Raw genomic sequence first — 21,257 nt, 5'->3', positions numbered from 1 at the left:
GACTTAGCAAACTGAGTCTAAAGTAGGCATTGGCCAGGCGTGGTGGCTCACGCGTGTAATCCTAGCACTTTGGGAGGTAGAGGCGGGCAGATCAAGAGGTCAGGAGATTGAGACCATCCTAGCTAACACGGTGAAACCCCGTCTCTACTAAAAATACAAAAAATTAGCCGGGTGTGGTGGCGGGCACCTGTAGTCCCAGCTACTTGGAAGGCTGAGGCTGGAGAATTGCTTGAACCCGGGAGGCGGAGCTTGCAGTGAGCTCAGATCGCACCACTGCACTCCAGCCTGGGCGACAGAGCAAGGCTCCATCTCAAGAAAAATAATAATAATAATAAAGTAGGCATTGGAACCATGACTTTATTATATCCTACCCCATCTCCCACCCCACCTCTGCAACTCTATAAACTTTTTTTTTTTTTTTTTTTAAACAGAGTCTCACTCTGTCACCCAGGCTGCAGTGCAGTGGTGCAACCTCGGCTCACTGCAACCTCCACCTCCCAGGTTCAAGCAATTCTCCCACCTCAGCCTCCCAAGTAGCTGGGATTATAGGTGCCTGCCACCATGCCTGGCTAATTTTTGTAGTTTTAGTAGAGACAGGGTTTCACCATGTTGGTCAGACTGGTCTCGAACTCCTGACCTCAGGTGATCCACCCACCTCGGCCTCCCAAAGTGCTGGGATTACAGGCATGAGCCACCATGCCCGGCCCCTGTAAACTTTTATATGCATTTATTTAATCTGCCATTTTACAGACAAGGAGCTAGGTGTTACACCAGATAAATTGTCCTACTTCAGAGCATTAAATAACTGAATTTGGAATTTCTTGAGTGCTGTAGTATCTCAAACAGGCAATTCCCATGTCATTTATTTGCCATAAAGTTCACATCTTCCTGTGATTAACAGGTGGTTATCAAGTACTTTGTAAAAATAAAGACTTGAAAAGTGAAAAGCATGATTCCCTGAAACTGTACTAATTATTAATAAGTATCCCTACATTTATCAGAGTCTGAAGTCAGAAGCCGATGACAAATTGTGAGGCCCAAGAGGAAAGCAGAAAAGTAGGAAGGGAGAATATTTTTTATTAAGAAAATTTAGATTCCTTCATAATTATTTCTTCCTCTGTGGATCTTTTCCCCCTTTTTAGATTTTGCAGAGGCTGTAAAATTGATTGTGGGGAAGACAGAGCTTTCATTGGAAATGCCTATATCGCTGTGGATTGGGACCCCACAGCCCTTCACCTTCGCTATCAAACATCCCAGGAAAGGGTAAGTATTTAGGGCCACCATAAAATGGTGGTTTTTATATGGGAAATTTCCACCAGTGTAACTATTATGCCATTTCTGTTTTAGACAATTTAAAAACAACCAGAAAAACCTTCATTGGCATCCTCTATGGCACCTAATATATTGACATGTTTGCTTGAGCTTTTTCATTTTCCAACTTCTGGAGTTCATTGTATTGGGGCATTGTCTTTGTCCATTTTGTGTTGCTATAACAGAGTACGTGAGGCTGGTAACTTGTAAAGAAAAGAGGTTTATTTAGCTTACTGTTCGGCAGCCTGGGAAGTTCAAGGACATGGTCCTGGCTTCTGGCAAAGGCTTCTGTGCTGCATCATAACATGGCAGAGAAGATCAAAGGAGAACAGACACAGGCAAGAGGGAGGACCAAACAGGAGGAAGATCCTCGCTTTCTAACAGCCCGCTCTCTTGGAAACTAAGTTCTCAGAAGGAGAACTCAACTACTACAAGAATGGCACCAACCATTTACAAGAGTTTCACCCCTATGACCCAAACACCTCCTACTAGGCCCCACCTCCTAACAACGCCACATTGGGAATCAGATTTCAACATGCATTTTGATGGAGACAAATAAACCATGTCCAAACTATAGCAGGCATTAAATTTCAAAAATATTAATAAGTGAACCTTGAAACAAAACTGTGTCTGGCCATGACATATCAATAAGCATCTCTCTGTTAAATATTATTGAAGTTGCAGCATTTGGTAACCACAGTTACTTAGTTCGAATGTGTCCCAGGGCTATAGCTGCTGCCTTTAATAGGCAGAGTGATCAGAAAAGTTACAGAAAGGATTGAAATGTTTCCATTTTGGGTACCTAAGAGCACATCTCAGTGGCCACTCTTCGCACTTCACATTCTTCTATTGTTGCTGTCTGGCCAGAGCAATTTTTAAATTTTGAAAATGTTGCTTCAGAAATAATTTTAACTCCATACCTAAAAATGTTTGCCTCAGGCAGTTTTTAATCAACCAAATATTATTTGAATGGTAAAGACATTAAGAATCTGATAGAGAGGTAAAAGCAACAGAGTCAAAGGAGTTCCTTAAGTCACATGAGGAATTGTAGTGGTTTTTGCATTTTTATGGCTCTTGATAGTTGGAAATTTCCTTTACTATTTTTTAAAGCATTCCCTTTGGATAAGTTAGTAACGGTAACTGACTTCTCTGTCTTGTTGTGCTATGGAGGACTGGGGAAACTACCAATTCTAGACCTAGTTTCTTATTTAGATCCCAAAATATGCCCCACACACCAAGGCTCCTGGGAGCCCTTTCTAGCCAGAAATAAGTATAATTTGTGGATACTTGTCAAATGAAAGATCACTAGGCTAAAGCTAAAGAAAGCTGAAGAGAAACTAATGTTCTAGATCATGCTCACTAGCAAGGAGGGAAAATTTTACTAGTTGATAGATTCATAAATCTTTGTCAGCACAAAATCTGACAAGACATTACTGTCAATGATGACAAATTATTTGGCTCTATAAATCTCTTCCCCTTTTTAACAAATCCAGTGTGCAATCGGAAAAGCTCTTTAGGACATCCTGCTTATAGGAAACGGCCTACGTGACCTGTTAAATCTCACCCTACTTCCACTTTCAGTGATGCACTTAGGATACCATGGAAGTGAAGGGCTATTGATGCCTTGCTAGGGAGTGGGGCCATATGACTAATCTGGGCTCCCCTACATGTAGGGTTTCTGCATGTGCTTAGAAAGTCATGTAGACAAAAGAGATACCGTGGTTTAAATTGGGATTATTGCCCATATACTTTATATTTTTTATTCCAGTGATTTCCCTTTTAGGAATTTATCTGAGGGGAGAATACTCTGTAATTACTCCATAATTTGCAGGCAAATATCATCATAGCATTTTTTAGGATAGCAAAAAGTCATTAACAACTTATATTTGTCTCACATTAGAGGAATGGTTAAATAAAGCATGGTGTATTCATTGGATAAAATAGAATGCGGTTGTTGAAAATGATTACCAGGAGTTTTTGCTAACATTTATGGGAACAAGCTTATGATATGTGAACATTTTTTAAAAAACAAGACATAAAGTTGCATATACTGGAAATAATACCTTCAATATTGAAAAAAATACTATTTAGGAAAGAGGACAGAAGAAAATCTGCCAATATTTTGACAGTGGATGCCTTTGTAGTAAGAATATAATTAAGAATATAAAAGGATTCCCTGCCTTTTAACATTTTTCTCTGCTTTCCAACATGAATATTATACCTAGTAATCAGAAAAAAACAGAGAGGCAATCACTCTTATCCTTTACATTTCTCCTGTTTGGACCTCAGATTCCTCAGTAGAAAATTAAACTGGATGCCAGCCTGGGCAATATGATGTCACCCTGTCTTTACAAAAAATGCACAGATTAGCCAGGTGTGGTGGTGTGCACCTGTAGTCCCAGCTACTTGGGAGGCTGAGGTTGGAGGACTGCTTGAACCCAAGAGATCAAGGCTGCAGTGAGCTGTGATCTCGCCAGTGCACTCCAGCCTGGGTAACAGAGCAAGAACCTGTCTCAAAAAAACAAAAAAAGAAAGAAAAAAAGAAAATTAAGCTAGACAAATTCTTAGGCCACTCTCTTTTTTTCAGTAGTCTTCTATGAAAACTATTACTTCATTTCCTGTGTTTTGTGTTAAAGATGAGCTTTAAAGCAACTTTGAAAAAGAAGAGGGTGCCTATAAGTAATTTATAGATTATTTAAACAATAGTAGAGGATCTAAGCATAGATCCCAAGAGGTAAAGGGAATCTTTATCACTTTGGGAAATTTACTGATAAATAGAAATTATTGTCAGTACAGTCCACAAATATGTTTTTTATCAGCCTTCTTTCCTCCCTGTCTTCATCTAGCACTGTAGCCTGTGTTCCACAGAAAATATAGTCAATAAAAATCAACATTCTTTACTAGCTTACTCTAATTTGTGGTTGGCCATAAAGTATTCCTGGTAGAGATAATAGAGATAATATTTAACTGGCTATGAGAAAGGAAACACTATCGTATATGATACAACCCTTTTTCTACTCATTCCAACAACTGTGATACAGCATGTTTCCTTTTGAAGCACATCAGTTTTTTCCTTGAGTGACCAGTTCAAAAGATGATGACAGTTAATATCTTGTTACTACAGAATTTGTACTCAAAAAAGAAGTCTATAACCCAAGTCCAAGCCAGATTTCCTTTTCTAAAAAAAGAATTTTCCTCTAAGTTCCCCTTTTTAAATGAGCTCTTTAGCCTGGATAGTTATGCAGTGCTAGAACCTTAATTGCACTATCAAACCCAGCCTTGCTAGTTTATAGCAGCATTTGAGAGCCTCGTGACTCTCATATAGGGAAGAAGTCTCACCTGAAAACCCATTCTAAACTGAATGTCTTGAGCTGTGCCAATTTGTATTCCGACAGCCTAATGTTCCCATCATGAGTTTCAGGAAGGGAAATTCATGGAGGAAGTTCACCTCTGGAAGGGAGGAGCAATAAATAGGGTGGGTGATGGACATATGTGACGTTTGCCACAGAGAGGCAGTCAGTGTGGGCCTTGTGGTCTGGGCTCTGCTTTGGGACACAAATATATACTGTGTGAAGTCTCATGGTAGCATTCATAACCCTGATGCTTCACCCACCTTCCCATACATTAGAGGGACAAACAGAAGGATCCCAGCTCTATGATTCTTGATTGTCAGGTAGCAGCCAGGCATGGAGAGGAAAAAATTGTTTCTTTTCTGTTGCACTCTAGATCCTTCCTTCTCTCCTTCTTCTTCATTCTGCACCACCCCCAACTTACATCCCTGCACCCCGCCCATTCTTTGCTCTCTGTCCTTTCTTATACTTAACTCCTCCTTGCTCCACAGCCTAACATGCTGATTAACAGGACCCCAAAGGTTTGGGTGAGTATTAGGGGCCTTCTCAACAAAAGCAGCACACTCTTTTGAGCTTGCTCTTCCTTTTGTTGCCATCTCAGATAAAAAGGCCCCATGAGGGAGGAGACAGATAATTATAGACTTGGTATTCTGATAACTCTGTGTTACATGGAATCAGATGCAAATGAGTTGTACCCTGTGGGGTTTCATGCTCTGCTGTGTTGTCTTCTCATGGTGAGCTTTTCTGTGCCCTTATTTCATCCAGCTCTGGTTTCTGTGTTTCATGTTATTTCTCCTAGCCTCTGTAAAGTCTGCAGCATACTAATAATGCTCTGGCTTTCTGATTAAAAATAAATGGCTTACTATCAGCACCCCTGGCTTGAGGGCCAGCTCACATGTAATCCCTTATAGGATTCCAAAGTTGTTAAATAAATGCAATTCTTTTTGTTTTTGTCATTTTGAAGCGTTCAAAAATTTTTCAAGAAGGGCTATCGTCATATAAATAGAAATTTTATCCAGAATGTTACCGATGTAACATTTGTGAATAAATGTATAGGTGCTGTATTTGCTCAGACTCTAGTTTGGGTTGTGTTTTCTTTTCCCTTTTTTTTGAGACAGGGTCTCTCTCTGTCATCCAGGCTGGAGCGCAGTGGTGTAATCACAGTTCACTGCAACCTCTACCTCCCAGGCTCAAGCAATCCTCCTGAGTAGCTGGGACTACAGACATGTACCACAATGCCCAGCTAATTTTTAGATTTTTCTTTTACAGAGACAGGGTCTCACTCTTTTGACCAGGCTGGTTTTGAACTCTGGACTCAAGCAATTACCCCACCTCGGCCTCCTAAAGTGCTGGGATTACAGGCATGAGCCACCATACCCAGCCAGTTGTATTTTCTTTTTCCTTATATAGAGTAAAATAAGGGTGAGTGACCAAGAGGTTGATGCATACCTAGATCACCACTTTAAATGCCTTCCCACGCACCCCTTTCCTCCTGTTCCCTCTACCTGCAGGTTGTAGATGAGCATGAGAGTGTGGAGCAGAGTCGGCGAGCGCAAGCCGAGCCCATCAACCTGGACAGCTGTCTCCGTGCTTTCACCAGTGAGGAAGAGCTAGGGGAAAATGAGATGTACTACTGTTCCAAGTGTAAGACCCACTGCTTAGCAACAAAGAAGCTGGATCTCTGGAGGCTTCCACCCATCCTGGTATGTTACAGTCCTGCCTCTGAGAGAGCAGGAATCTGGCATAAAAGAAAGAAGACATGAACAAACAGGAGGTTTTGTTATTTTTGAGAATAAGACCTTTCCTGCAGCAGTGTTTAAAACACTTTCTGTACAAGCTTTTTATGTTGAATACAGAGATGAATCTTTCTACAAATATTTTGTAGTTCTTTTTCCTAAAGAGCTTATAACCTAGAAGATCAATCGTGTAGACCAGTAACTGCAATTCAGTGCAATGTGAGAACTGCCACAAGGGGTACAACGTGGTGAATTTGAACTTCAAGAGAGGGTAAACTTCTGGCTCTGTGGAGAGAGGAAGCTTAGGCTAACCCTTTGTGGACTCTAGAAGAGCAACTGAGCCTGGAGCCCCCAACACCCACTGCACATAGTCATGTGGCTATGGCACACTGCTGAGTTGAGTGTGTGTACACAAGCACACCAGTGCACTAGGGCCTGTGTGTTCTTTTAGATTTAATTTACTTCTGCCTTCTCGCTTTATGGATTAGGAGACTGTCCTGTTGTTTGTCAGGAGAGTTTGAAGTGACAAATCTTCCTATTCATTAAGATCAGTGTAACTGTAAGGTACTGGCATATTTTAATTCAGATATTTATTTATTTATTTATTTATTTATTTATTTTTTTGGAGACAGGGTCTCACTGTGTCACCCAGGCTGTAGTGCAGTGGTGTAATCTCAGCTCACCGCAACCTCCACCTCTCGGGCTCAAGTGATTCTCTTGCCTCAGTCTCCTGAGTAGCTGAGATTACAGGCATGCACCACTACCACCCGGCTAATTTTTGTACTTTTAGTAGATATGGGGTTTCACCATGTTGGCCAGGCTAGTCTTGAATTCCTGACCTCAGGTGATCTGCCCACCTTGGCCTCCCAAAGTGCTGGAATTACAGGCGTGAGCCACCGTGCCCAGCCATGTTTTCTTATTCTATTCATGTCTCTGTCATACTACTCTGTGAAGCTGAATGTAGGTTTTTCTTAGACCAGAACAGCTTCCCAGGGAATGATGCACAAGAAATTAATAACATTGGTTGTTAGCTAGCTCCACAGATAGGAACTAGAGGGAAGGGGCAGGCTTGGAGACAAGGTGGGTGGGGAGGAGGGGGAGACTTTTTTTTTTTTTTTTTGAGACGGAGTCTCACTCTGTCGCCCAGGCTGGAGTGCAGTGGCACGATCTCAGTTCACTGCAAGCCTCACCTCCTGGGTTCATGCCATTCTCCTGCCTCAGCCTCCTGAGTAGCTGGGACTACAGGCGCCCACCACCACGCCTGGCTAATTTTTTGTGTGTTATTTATTTATTTATTTATTTATTTTTAGTAGAGATGAGGTTTCACTGTGTTAGCCAGGATGGTCTCGATCCACCCGCCTTGGCCTCCCAAAGCGCGGGGTTTATAGGCGTGAGCCACTGCGCCCGGCTGACGGGGAGACCTTTTAAAAAAAATTGAGGTATAATTAGCATACAATTAAAAGCATAGATTTTTAATATCCAGTTTGATGAATTTTAACAAGTATATATTTTCATATAATCATCACATAAAACAAGCAGAGCAGTCATGTAGACCAGTAACTGCAATTCAGTGTGATGTGAGAACTGCCACAAGGGGTACAATGTGGTGAATTTGAACTTCAGGAGAGGGTGAACTTCTGGCTCTGTGGAGAGTGGAAGCTTAGGCTAACCCTTTGTGGACTCTAGAAGAGCAACTGAGCCTGGAGGCAGTACCCACTGCGCAGTCACGTGGCTGTGCCACACTGCTGAGTTGAGTGTGTGTGCACAAGCACAGCAGTGCACTGGGGCCTATGTAGAGGCCTTTATGAAACCATATTTTTGAAGTCTTTAAAAAATAATGAAGAGTAAATGTTCTGTTATATATTCCCAAACATTCACATGTATTTGACTTGTTTTTTCCATGTAAATTTTGTATCTTCAGAACCCTTTAATGCAGATGTTTTCTACCTTTACTTCTCCAGATTATTCACCTTAAGCGATTTCAATTTGTAAATGGTCGGTGGATAAAATCACAGAAAATTGTCAAATTTCCTCGGGAAAGTTTTGATCCAAGTGCTTTTTTGGTACCAAGAGACCCGGCTCTCTGCCAGCGTAAACCACTCACACCCCAGGGGGATGAGCTCTCTGAGCCCAGGATTCTGGCAAGGGAGGTGAAGAAAGTGGATGCGCAGAGTTCGGCTGGGGAAGAGGACGTGCTCCTGAGCAAAAGCCCATCCTCACTCAGCGCTAACATCAGCAGCAGCCCGAAAGGTGAGGCCTGGGGGCCTTATGCAGGTGCTTTCTTGGGACTCCTGTAGGCTACATATGTTTCTCTGTCTTCTGTTCTGGAACATCAGGTTGGTTGGGTGGAAAGAACCTATCTGGAATCAGACCTATCTGTATTTGAGCTATGTAAGTTTTAGCAAGAGGTTCAGCCTCCCTGAATCTATTTTCTCATCTGTAAAATGGAGATAATGCCAGGTTTACAGAGTTGAGAGTGACACATGGAGAGTAAAGCACTTCACACAGTGCCTGATATATGGTAAACAGGAATGGTAGCTGCTATCTTGTCCCCTTATAGCAAAAGTTCTGAGGTTCCCCATCTTTCAGGGGGTCTAGAGGATCAAAACTCTTTTTTTTAAAATTTATTTTATTTTTTATTTTTTTGAGACAGGGTCTCACTCTGTCACCCAGGCTGGAGTGCAGTGGTGCAACACAGATCACAGCTCACTGCAGCCTCTACCTCCTGGGGTCAATCAATCCTCCCACCTCAGCCTCCTGAGTAGCTGGGACTACAGGCATGCACCACTGCACCTGGCTAATTTTTGTATTTTTTGTAGAGATGGTGCTTTGCCATATTTCCCAGGCTGGGCTCTAACTCCTGTGCCCAAGTGAACCTCCTGCTTCAGCCTCCTAAAGTGCTGGGATTACAGGTGTGAGCCACTGTGCCTTGCCCAAAACTATTTTCATAAAAATACTAAGACAATATGTGCCTTTTCACTTTTATTCTCTCACAAATGTACAATGGTGTGAGAGATAACATGACATGGAATAATATCGTCACTTTGACAGTGAAGTCTGTGCTAATGTATTGTACTTTTTCATTCCTTAGTTTTAATTTCTAATATGGGAAATATTGATAGATAAAATTCACATAAAAGTTCTAAAGGTTCTCAATAATTTTTAAAGGTATAAAAGGGGGTATGGGTAAGAGGCTATAACCAAAAAGTTTAAAGCCTTACAGGATTTTTGTGAGACATAGAGGTAACAATGGACAGCAACAAATTCCCAGTACCATGCCTAACAATAGGAAGTACTCAGTAAATGGTGGTCACATTTTTTGTCTAATTTTACAAAGGAGAGGAATATGTATTTGGAAAACTCCTTACTCTAATAGTTAGATTTTTTTCAACTGAATCTGACATAAATCATCTTTCTGCTATTTTCTGAGTCCCTATAATGTACTTTACATTTTCAGGACATTGTTGCTTATAGGGACTTGGCATTGAAGAAGACAAAAATGTAACTTACTGGCTACATAATAGGAACTAAAGAGTAGCCAGTCACGACTGCCCTGTCTTTACCTTTGTGTGTACAGTTGTGAAGCTAACCTCAGAGGTAGCATTTGGGGCTGGCTTACTTTGTGGCATTTGAATTTGTGAATCTTTTCTTCTGTCCTGTTCCCAGGTTCTCCTTCTTCATCAAGAAAAAGTGGAACCAGCTGTCCCTCCAGCAAAAACAGCAGCCCTAATAGCAGCCCACGGACTTTGGGGAGGAGCAAAGGGAGGCTCCGGCTGCCCCAGATTGGCAGCAAAAATAAACTGTCAAGTAGTAAAGAGAACTTGGATGCCAGCAAAGAAAATGGGGCTGGGCAGATATGTGAGCTGGCTGACGCCTTGAGTCGAGGGCATGTGCTGGGGGGCAGCCAACCAGAGTTGGTCACTCCTCAGGACCACGAGGTAGCTTTGGCCAATGGATTCCTTTATGAGCATGAAGCATGTGGCAATGGCTACAGCAATGGTCAGCTTGGAAACCACAGTGAAGAAGACAGCACTGATGACCAAAGAGAAGATACTCGTATTAAGCCTATTTATAATCTATATGCAATTTCGGTAAGTGGTTTATTATATGGTTTTCAGAGAGTGGTCTGTGTTTTGTTCACTTGTCTTCATGTATTCATCAGCAAGTATTTTTTTCAGGTCCTGCTTATTTCCTAGCATTGAGCTTAGTGATAGACAAAGTTAACATAGAAATCTTGGCCTGCCCAGGTGTGGTGACTCACACCTGTAATCAATCCCAGCACTTTAGAAGGCTGAGGCAGGAGGATCGCTTGAGCCCAGGAGTTTGAGACCAGCCTGGCCCCATCCCTAGAAATAATTTTAAAATGGAGCGAGGTATGGTGGCATGTGCCTGTGGTCCCAGCTACTTGGAAGGCTGAGGCAAAAGGATCACCTGAGCCCAGGAGGTCAAGTCTTTAGAGAGTTGTGATCACTCGACTGCACCCCAGCCTGGGTGATAGAGCAAGTCCCTGTCTCAAAATAATAATAATAATAATAATAGTAATTACAATTATAAAATGATTGTTTATCCACACAAGACTTAGAGCTTATGACTTTTGTATTTTGCTTTTTGCTTATTTTGGTTTTAGAAAAAGTTAGAGGGTTCTAAAATATTTTTTCACCTGCTGATCATTTACATGATCAGTGTTCTCCTGCTCAGATCCTAGTGCTATACCCTGGCCATAGTACAGTTAACTGCTAACATACCTCCACTCTCTTATCTCTTACAGTGCCATTCAGGAATTCTGGGTGGGGGCCATTACGTCACTTATGCCAAAAACCCAAACTGCAAGTGGTACTGTTACAATGACAGCAGCTGTAAGGTAAACATTCTCAGTCTTTGAATGAAAGTTAGAAACAGAATATCAACAGAACTGGGGAACATTTGTTGAAATAATGGACTATCTCTTGAATAGGAAATAGATATTTCTGTTAGAATCAATATATAGATGCTGTCAGTATTAAAGGAACAAAAGTTTTATGCAGAGTAGGGAATGAAAACATGAGTAGTGAGGAAAAATAAAGAGTTAGTTGACTGGGTGCAGTGGCTCATGCCTGTAATCCCAGCACCTTGGGAGGCTGAGGCAGGCTTAGGAGGTGGATCACTTGATGTCAGGAGTTCAAGACCAGACTGGCCAACATGGTGAAACCCCATCTCTACTAAAAATACAAAAATTAGTTGGGCGTGTTGGCGCGTGCCTCTAATCCCAGCTACTCGGGAGGCTGAGGCAGGAGAATGGCTTAAACCTGGGAGGTGGAGGTTGCAGTGAGCCAAGACTGCGCCACTGCACTCCAGCCTGGGCAACAGAGCAAGACTCTGTCTCAAGAAAAAAAAAAAACAGGAGGTAGTTAATGCAAAAACTCCTATCTTCTAGACTGTCAGAATTTGATGGGGTTGGGCCGAACACAGTGGCTCACGCCTGTAATCCCAGCACTTTGGGAGGCCAAGGCAGGCGGATCATGAGGTCAGGAGATCGAGACCATCCTGGCTAATATGGTGAAACCCCGCCTTTACTAAAAGTACAAAAAATTAGCCAGGCGTGGTGGCACGCGCCTGTAGTCCCAGCTACTTGGGAGGCTGAGGCAGGAGAATCGCTTGAACCCAGGAGGCAGAGGTTGCAGTGAGCTGAGATCGCACCAGTGCACACCAGCCTGGTGACAGAGGGAGACTCCATCTCAAAAAAATAAATAAATAGAATTTGATGAGGTTTTAGGTCATTCTTTTTTGACTTGTCTATGGTCAAAATATTTTCCCCAAAGCAAACATTGGAAATAATGGGGCTCATCTTAAAGGGGCAGGTGTGAGACAGCCAAACTAGTGAGCTTATTGGAAGCAATCAGGTTTAGTAATTACAGAGGGTTGGTCTTCCCTTTCCTGGCAAGGATTTAGAGCCATAGTAGTGATGGCTTTTGGTTAAAGGTTTTTCTTGCCCTTTCAGGAACTTCACCCGGATGAAATTGACACCGACTCTGCCTACATTCTTTTCTATGAGCAGCAGGGGATAGACTATGCACAATTTCTGCCAAAGACTGATGGCAAAAAGATGGCAGACACAAGCAGTATGGATGAAGACTTTGAGTCTGATTACAAAAAGTACTGTGTGTTACAGTAAAGCTACCACTCTGGCTGCTAGACAGCTTGGCGGTGAGGGAGATGACTCCTTGTAGCTGACATTTGGCAAAAGCGTCACTGAAAGGCAAGCTAAATGTAGTTATTTTATCCTGTGACCCTGAAGCACAAAATAAAAATTCTAATTAAAATAGTTAACTTTAAGAGTAGTAATCATTTTATTTTGAAGTCTCATACAAGCTCTCCGATAGAGAACTTTCAGGCAGATCCCACCATTAGCCTGTAAACAAAAGGTTTGGCACCAGCCACCTGGGACCAAATAAGAATTCAATTGTGCTTGTCCAGATATGAACAAATATGTAGTGAGTATAGAGTTTACCAATAATCATAACAAATATTAAAGATTTCCTTGGAGTCAAAGTAAAAAACAAACAATTATAATGTTGTCTAGGGACGACATGATAAGCTACCTCCTTTTTCCTGAAGTTTTATTCCATTATATTGACAAGATGGAGAAAGCAAGATCACGAAGGTGTGCAAATGATTCTTAAGGCATGGACGAGGATTTTTCAATTGATTTTTTAAACTGTTTCCATACCCTTTCTTTGTCTTTCTTGCTTTTTGTTTTTGCCGTTGTATTTATGTTTGAGACACAACCAGTCATTGGTGGCAGGGGCATATAGTGGTCAGTCTGAAAGGGAGGCTCTCTTAAGAGCTGTGTGCCTTCCACCCAGAGCCTTGTGGGAGACCCAGTAGAAAGAAACAGCATCCTGGGAAATCCAGCTACCATGGCCCTCCCAGTGGAGGCATCTTACATTTAGGATACTTCAAGTATCCTCAGAAATGTATTCTGCACCCCCGGCCCCACCCATGCTGAGGGAAGGGGAGCAGTTGCCAATATTTGCACCATCTTCACATGCACCTGTTGCAACAAGAGCTTCTGGGAAGGTAAGTGGCATTGGAGCTAGATCACGTTTCACAATTAGTGGTTGTTCTTTTCCGTGTTTGTCTTGCACTTTAAAAAAGAGAGAACACATGCAAATGAACTTGCTTGTGTGTATTTGATGGCTCTAAGGGCTATAAATTACAAACAAAACACATCCCAGACATTAGGAGTTCATAAGTGTATTTAATGAAATTGGTGGTTTTAGGAAGTCAACTTTAGTTTTGCTTTGTTTGCATGTCCACTAATTTTTTTATTTTGATATTTGTCTTTTTTTTTAATTTTACAGTAGTCATCGAAAGTTATGTTTCTTTGCTTACTTCATTTTTTTCTCTAATCAAGACTGGAACAAAAGTATAAATATTATTTATTTCAGGTAGCATTTTTTTCATGTAGTTTTTTAATATATACTTGAAGGAAATGTTTCACCTTATTGTTGGTCTTTGTTTATTCATTTAGACCCTGCAAGTTGATTCTCATTAATTGTCAGATTCCACTACCCTTTCTTCCTCATAGATAGTAATTACCAATGTAACTAAGTATTTGTGTTCTGATATCTGAGGCTAGTAACTATTAATATCTGGTTCTCAGAGCATTTGGAAAGGTTATCTTAAATGGCTACCTAAATTGAAATCCTTTTCAGAAAAAATATAATTGCAAGTAGGTAGGACTGGCCTAAATTGTCTAATGTAATAAAGTCAGACAAAATGCATACTTTATAGTTTCAAGATTTTCAGTATATAAAATCTGTCCATTCCCATTAAAAAGTGGAAGATTTTAAATAATTTCTTTACAGATGTTTTATTTAAGCAGGTAGCTCAATCTACTAATGTTGTTTGATCTGTGTTTGTTATACTGGTTGTAATTAATTTTTTTAATTCATGAACTAGCAGAAAATTTATTAAATTAACTATTAACTACATTCACCTTGTAAATTACTGTATAAAACTTGTTGACAATGCACTGACTTTAGAAAGATGTTAATGTACATAAATAGAGTGTAAATAAAATAGTGTTGATGTACCGAAATATGAACTGTATAAAAAGTATTGGTAATTGTATATGGGGTGTACCTGTTTATCTGTAACTATTATCCAAACAAATTAAATACTGTGGATGCCTCCATGTGCTGTTTTTCCTCATACAAGTAAACACAGAAAGACAAATTCTTCAGCCTCCCTCTCTGTGATCCTGTTTTAATTCTCCTACTTGAATAATTTCTTTCTGACTTACAGAGGGGATGCTTCATCTCTGAGGTTGGAAACTCTGTAGAGCAGGATTGCCAAACTCCTGGGCTACAGACCAGTACCATCCGTGGCCTGTTAGGAACTGGGCTGCACAGCAGGAGGTGAGCGGCAAGCTGTATTTAGAGCCGCTCCCCCTTGCTCCCAATTACCACCTGAGCTCTGCCTCTGTTAGATCAGCAGCGGCATGCCATTCTCACAGGAGAACGAACCCTATTGTGAACTGTGCCTGCTAGCAATCTAGGTTGTGTGCTCCTTATGAGAATCTAATGCCTTATGATTTGAGGTGGAGCAGTTTTATCCTGAAACCACTCCCCCCATCCCCCAGTCCGTGGAAAAATTGTCTTCCACAACACCAGTCCCTGGTGCCAAAAAGGTTGGCAACCACTGATGTAGAGGGTAGAACAAGATCCCTCCAGTGACCAGGTGACTTTAAACATGGCTCACATCCCTTTTAGAAAGTTATGGCAGGGAAGCAAGTAGAGAGCAGGTGGTAAACTGAGGATTGGTGCCTACATTGGTACCTACAGTGGGTCCTACGGTCATTTTTGTGCAGATCAGGAGATGAGGTGAAGAGAAGGAAAGCTCATTTGCATAATGCCTTGAAATGACCCTAGGTTTCTAGGGAGCACCGAGAAACCAGAGATGTCCCTAGTTGTCTGGGAGATCCAAGGAGACAGTTGGCAGTGTTGAGAAGAGATGAAGGTGACAGCTGTAGGTCCTTCACCCTCAGCTTCTATTTGTTCACCTATAAAATTAAAATACCGAACACTCAGGCTTGTAAGAATTAAATGAAGGACACAAATGCCTGGCACAGTTTCTTGGTAAGTGCTCAATCCAACGATACTCAATCCTATTTTACAAAGAGGGTTTTTTTTGTTTGTTTTGTTGTTTGTTTTTTTACCTCCTTGCTATTCTGATGCTAAAAGAGTTTAATAGTCCTCTGTTCACATTTTCCAAAAACAAGAATACACATTAAAAATGTATAAAATGGACCAGGCCCAGTGGCTCACGCCTGTAATCCCAGCACTTTGGAAGGCCAAAGCAGGTGGATCACCTAAGGTTGAGAGTTCAAGACCAGCCTGACCAACATGGAGAAACCCCGTCTCTACTAAAAATACAAAATTAGCCGGGCGTGGTGGTGCATGCCTGTAATCCCAGCTACTTGGGAGGCTGAGGCAAGAGAATTGCTTGAACCCGGGAGGCAGAGGCTGCAGTGAGCCGAGATCACGCCATTGCACTCCAGCCTGGGAAACGAGCGAAACTCCATCTCAAAAAAAAAAAAAAAAAAAAAAAAAAGTATAAAATGAAACATGTTGAATCAGCAGCAGTGGCAGCTTGTTTAAGGAAAGGAACAAACAGAAAATTAATACAGAAAGTCAAAAAATGAAGCACAACTCTTTTAAGTGCCAGTCTGTTTTTAGGTTTCCTTTTTTTTTTTTTTTTTTTTTTTTGAAACGGAGTTTCACTCTGTCGCCCAGGCTGGAGTGCAGTGGCGCAATCTCGGCTCACTGCAAACTCCACCTCCTAGGTTCACACTTTTTTTTTTTTTTTAATAGAGACAGGGTCTCTGTTGCCCAGGCTGGAATACAGTGAGGTAATCATGGCTCACTGCAGCCTCAACCTCCCAGGCTCAAGCAATCCTCCCACCTCAGCCTCCCCAGTAGCTGGGACCACAGATGTGCGCCACCACACTCAGCTAATTTTTGTATTTTTTGTAGAGATGGGGTTTCACCATGTTGCCCAGGCTGGTCTCGAACTCCTCGGCTTAAGCTATCTGCCCACCTCAGCTTCCCAAAGTGCAGGGATTACAAGTGTGAGCTGCCATGGCTGGCCAAGGCTGTCTTTTAAAAAGCTAAAAATGGGCTGGTTCAAGACCAGTCTGAGCAATATGGTGAGACCTCATTTCTACTAAAAAAAAAAAAAAAATCAGCTGGGTGTGGTGGCCCATGCCTGTAGTCATCCCAGCTACTCGGGAGGCTGAAGTGGGAGGATCGCTCAAACCCAGAAGGTTGAGGTTGCCTTGATTGTGCCACTGCATTCCAGCCTGGGTGACAGTGAGACCTTGTCTCAAAAAGCCTCGGAAGGACTGGCCTAGGGAGATGGGCAAGCATTTTGTTTCTAGTTTCTGAATGGCCCTGTGCGTTGAGAGAGGTCTTCGGCTTCCCAGCCTCCCTGGCTGAAGGTGGTGATTCTGCATGGAGTCTCTCCACCACTTGGTGGCATTGCTCACAGTGACTTCTTACTTCTAAACACCATTGAATTGGAGCAAGTAGATGATTTGCCACATTTTTCCCAGCTAGTTTGGAGGCTGAATACAGAATTTTACTGGGACACACCAGAATGTGTAAGTTGGGGAGCAGCGATCCCAGTTTCTCTTGATAATGTACCAACGGCTTCCTTAGTATTGAAATCACAAAGTCAGAAATGCACACACCTCTATGATCAGAGATCCATACAGGAGAGAGCAACAAAAAGAGGCCTTTTAAGTTTGCCAGACTTCCTGACCAGTGGGAAGCAAGAGAGTAGATAAGTGTGCAGCAGTCACAAACCCAGTCCTATAAGAACCTGGTTGGGAATAGAATGTAAGAGAATGGGGAGCAATGGGGACTCTAGTGTGTTCTAGGCACATGCCCATCTAAAGGCTCCATGTGACTGTTGTCCTGCAGAAATGTGGGCCCCAGTGTTCACCAAACCTTTTTTTTTGTTTTGTTTTTCCCATGAAGAGAAGCCAGAAACCCAGATATTAATACAAAGTATCCAGTTTAGAAGCGTTGGTAAATTTTTTTAACTTTGAACATTGTGCTGCCCAAAGAAGGTATCTGCAAGCCAGGTACAAACCAGCAGTTCATGCCCTCTGGTGAGCAGAAAGGTCATAGACTTTGAGCCCATTATGTCGGAGGTCACATTCTAGTTCTGCTGTTGCAACAGCTGTAAATGAAAGTTTTCAGATTTCTAACGCCCAGTGAAAATACCACTTCATTTCCAAAGGTTATTAAAAGGAATAGATCATGTATGTAAGTAAGCACAGAGCTTGCCACCTATTAGGTACTCAAAAGCATTCTTCCCTCACTTAAGGAAACAATACAGGCATAATATAACAATAATGTTATGTTCAAGTTCATTATCAGGAGGCATACACCCAAACAATAGGGGAGTGAGCACCTACCACGTACAGAGCTCTCTGCTAGTTTCTCTGGGGGCAACAGTTCCCAACCTGGCAATTCATCGGCATCATCGGAATCAGCCAGCAGCTTGTTGGATATGCTGAGTCCAGAGTCCTGCCCATATTACACCTAATGTTCTGTGCCTATTACACCCAGATTTATGAGATCCTCCTCTCCCATGCAGTCCAAGAATCTGCATTCTAATAAGTTCCTCAGAGGAAGCTCTTTCACAGCCAGTTTGCACTGGTCTGTGGGTTGGTCATTTATGGAAACCACTGCTCCAGGGAATGAATCATTATTTCCAGTCTCATTAGGGAAAGATGATATGCATATGCACACATGTAAGGAGTGACAGTAATTAGCCAAAAGCTCTGTAGACATAATTGCCTCTGATGAAGTGCTGACTGATGACATCAGACACTAGGCTATTGACAGTGTACCCCAGGGAAATGCAAAAGGGAAGCGAACTGCCTCATAAAGTGAGATTAGGATTACTGGGTCAGAAATGTGGAGAGGGTGATTCAGATGGACAAAGGAGCAGAGGCAGGATTCAAGTGATGCGTTTCGGAGGCAATGCAGCCTGTTTGTGCTGAGTGGAAGGTGCACGAGGAACATAGTAGACGGTAACAGGAAGGCAGGAGCTGTGAAGGCCTTTGAAGGTCAGGCCAGTTGTAATAAAAGTATTTCACATTGTCAGGTATCTTGGGATGGTTGCCAAACATTTTTCTATGGTTTGTATAAATACATATCCATTTTATTTATGTATTTATTTATTTTAGTTTGTTTGTTTGTTTGTTTGTTTTTGAGACGGAGTTTCGCTCTTGTTGCCCAGGCTGGAGTGCAATGGAGCGATCCCAGCTCACTACAACCTCCACCTCTCAGGTTCAAGCAATTCTCCTGCCTCAGCCTCCTGAGTAGCTGGGATTACAGGCATGAGCCACCACACCCAGCTAATTTTGTATTTTTAGTAGAGATGGGGTTTCTCCATGTTGGTCAGGCTCGTCTTGAACTCCCAGCCTCAGGTGATCCACCCACCTCGGCCTCCCAAAGTGCTGGGATTACAGGCGTGAGCCACTGTGCCCGGCCTATTTTAGTTTTTTTTTGAGACGGAGTTTCACTCTTGTCGCCCAGGCTGGAGTGAAGTGGCACTATCTCGGCTCACTGAAACCTCCACCTCCCGGATTCAAGTGATTCTTCTGCCTCAGCCTGCCAAGTAGTTGGGATTGCAGCCGCACGCCACCACACCTGGCTAATTTTTGTATTTTCAGTAGAGACGGGTTTTCACCATGTTGGCCAGGCTGGTCTCGAATTCCTGACCTCAGGTGATCCACCCGCCTCAGCCTCCCAAAGTGCTGGGAATACAGGTGTGAGCCACCACCACACGGCACATATGTATCTATTTTAGACCATTTTATTATAAACATAAGTTCTGTTTGCTGTAATTTCTCTCTTTTTCATATTCACAATCCACTTTGGCTGGAATTTCTCTTGATAACAAACTTTAGACCTTACCACAAGCCCAAGAGGAACTCACAGATGGGTGCTAGGCTTGAAATGCCCCAAGAAGACTGAAGGAAGTGGAGGAGGAAGAAAAAAGGAGGCAGAAGGGGGAAAACCTAGAAGAGCTCTGGACAGGGAGGAGGCATGCCAGAGAGAGGAGCCCAGTCACAGCTGAGTGCAGCCCCGGAAGGAAAAATGTGCCTGGCTGGAGGAGTTGTCCAAGGACCTTGGGGATAAGGGGACGGGGTTTCTCTGCTGATCTGATGGTTTTTTCAGTACCACCCTTCAGTTATCTGTAGCAGGATCCTCTGCTGCTGATGGCCAAACCCCAGTGCCCACTGGGATTACAAATTGGGGAGGAAGAGGGGGACTTCCACATTAGGGATCAGCAGGGAGCCTCCAGAGTGGAGTAGGAGATACCTACGGCCATCATCAGAGGCTGCCGCAGCCCCAGGTTCAGAGCAGTCATCTTAGCTGATGCCATGGAAAGCAGTAGACCAGAAGTCCAGTCCGCAGTGTTTGCTCAGCACTTGGCAGAATTGTATGACCTTGGGGGTCACTTGCCTTGTCTGCGCCTCGGTTCCCCCTGTGAATATTGAGCGAGTTGCATTAGGTCAGTTGTCTTCAGCTTTTATTTTGAAACAACATTGAGACCCGACCCTTTCTTCCAGCCATTCCAGCCACATTTACCTGAAGGACCCATAGCTAAAGCAGATGAGGTTGGAGTTACTCCGGTTGAAGTGAGAGTGGGGGGGTGTAGTGCTGCCTGGGCAACCGCTGTGGATTGGATGTCCGCTAAAGCACCTGTCACCTCTAAGCATTCAGAAAGCCAAGCACACAGTGCTCCAGTAGGGTCTGAGGAGCTCCCAGAGAATTGTCTCCAGCAAGAGGAGTTGACAGTGCTCCCAGGAGAACACTCTCATTTGGTCTGCTAGAAATCATGGCCACAGGGTGGGCCTTTTCAAAGGCCATTTTGCTACTCAGTATACTGGGTAGCCAGCTAGAGTGAAGAAGCCACAGGGAGTGCCCGGAGCAGTCAGCCTGCTGCCTGGCCTCTGTTCCCTGGACATCCATAGGGAGCAGCCCCAGGGCCTGTGGCCTTTCATTGTTGTGCCAGCTGGAGAAAGTTACCGCTGCCAATCCTTGTTTGCAGAGCTCTCTGCAGCACAGAGCTGCAAATAAACATCCTCTCACTTGGGGAGGGATGGGGGAAAGGAGAGGGCTAAATCATCCAAAACATGTTCATTGAGTATCTACCACTTAGCTTAAAGGATAGTCCTGAGCTTGGAACCAGAAGAAACGCTGGAGATGGGCTTAGACATTTACTGGACTTCTATCTGCCAAACCCCATGCTATGCATGTTTCACTCGTGATTCGTAAATGCTCACCACAGCTCTATGAGGGATGTATGGTCACCCCTTTTTCTAGATCAGGAAGCTGAGGCTCAATCAGGTTAAGTCACTTGCCTGTGGTGTCACACAAATGGAACATTTCTGAGCTGGATTCAAACCCAGGTTCATCCAGCTGCTTCTTTACCACCCTACCTCCCCCTGAACTGGAGTCTGTGATCCACCACTTAGCAACTCCTGGCACAACAGTAGCCTGAGCCTCAGTGGGCTCATCTTTGACAAGGGATCAGGGTACCATGACCATAGCTACCTGAGAGGCTTGTAATAAGCCCTGAATAAGAAAGTGAGTGTGGAACCCTTTACAACCAAGGACACTTGTGCAAATGCAGTGTGTTGTTACGTAAGGAGAGGAAGTGGGTGTCCCCAAAGCAGCTCCTCCTCTTCTTCCTGGAAGATGATGTAAATAGTCATGCAGGCCTCTTGATGGAGAGTGATGTCTTAGGTTTGTTCTATTCGCTTCTGATGGCCCAGGGACCTTAGCAGCTGGAT

The 21,257-nt window shown here is 43.0% G+C and overlaps 2 protein-coding genes across 13 annotated transcripts in view; one reads left to right on the top strand and one right to left on the bottom strand.

Annotated features, from left to right (window-relative positions):
- The window catches only part of USP32 (ubiquitin specific peptidase 32), a 214,028-nt gene extending 199,457 nt beyond the window's left edge, over positions 1-14,571 (top strand). For all 10 annotated transcript variants that reach the window (XM_034942618.3, XM_055101663.2, XM_034942617.3 and 7 more), the window contains 6 exons: positions 1,143-1,263; positions 6,173-6,364; positions 8,359-8,647; positions 10,064-10,488; positions 11,166-11,258; positions 12,375-14,571. In XM_034942618.3, the coding sequence (XP_034798509.1) occupies positions 1,143-1,263; positions 6,173-6,364; positions 8,359-8,647; positions 10,064-10,488; positions 11,166-11,258; positions 12,375-12,548 (1,294 nt within the window). In that variant the 3' untranslated portion in view covers positions 12,549-14,571. The remainder of the gene's footprint in view (positions 1-1,142; positions 1,264-6,172; positions 6,365-8,358; positions 8,648-10,063; positions 10,489-11,165; positions 11,259-12,374) is intronic.
- Positions 13,697-21,257, bottom strand: part of CA4 (carbonic anhydrase 4) — a 28,103-nt gene continuing 20,542 nt past the window's right edge. For 2 of the 3 annotated variants that reach the window (XR_004667290.3, XR_008954976.2), the window contains exon 9: positions 13,697-21,251. The gene's annotated coding sequence lies outside the window, so the exon portion shown is untranslated. The remainder of the gene's footprint in view (positions 21,252-21,257) is intronic. The other variant, XR_008621702.2, reaches the window with a different exon arrangement.

The sequence above is a fragment of the Pan paniscus genome, chromosome 19, assembly GCF_029289425.2.
Source record: "Pan paniscus chromosome 19, NHGRI_mPanPan1-v2.0_pri, whole genome shotgun sequence".
Classification (NCBI taxonomy): Eukaryota; Metazoa; Chordata; class Mammalia; order Primates; family Hominidae; genus Pan; species Pan paniscus.
Note: the sequence above shows the minus strand (reverse complement) of the source record. Positions and strands in the feature narration are given on the sequence as shown.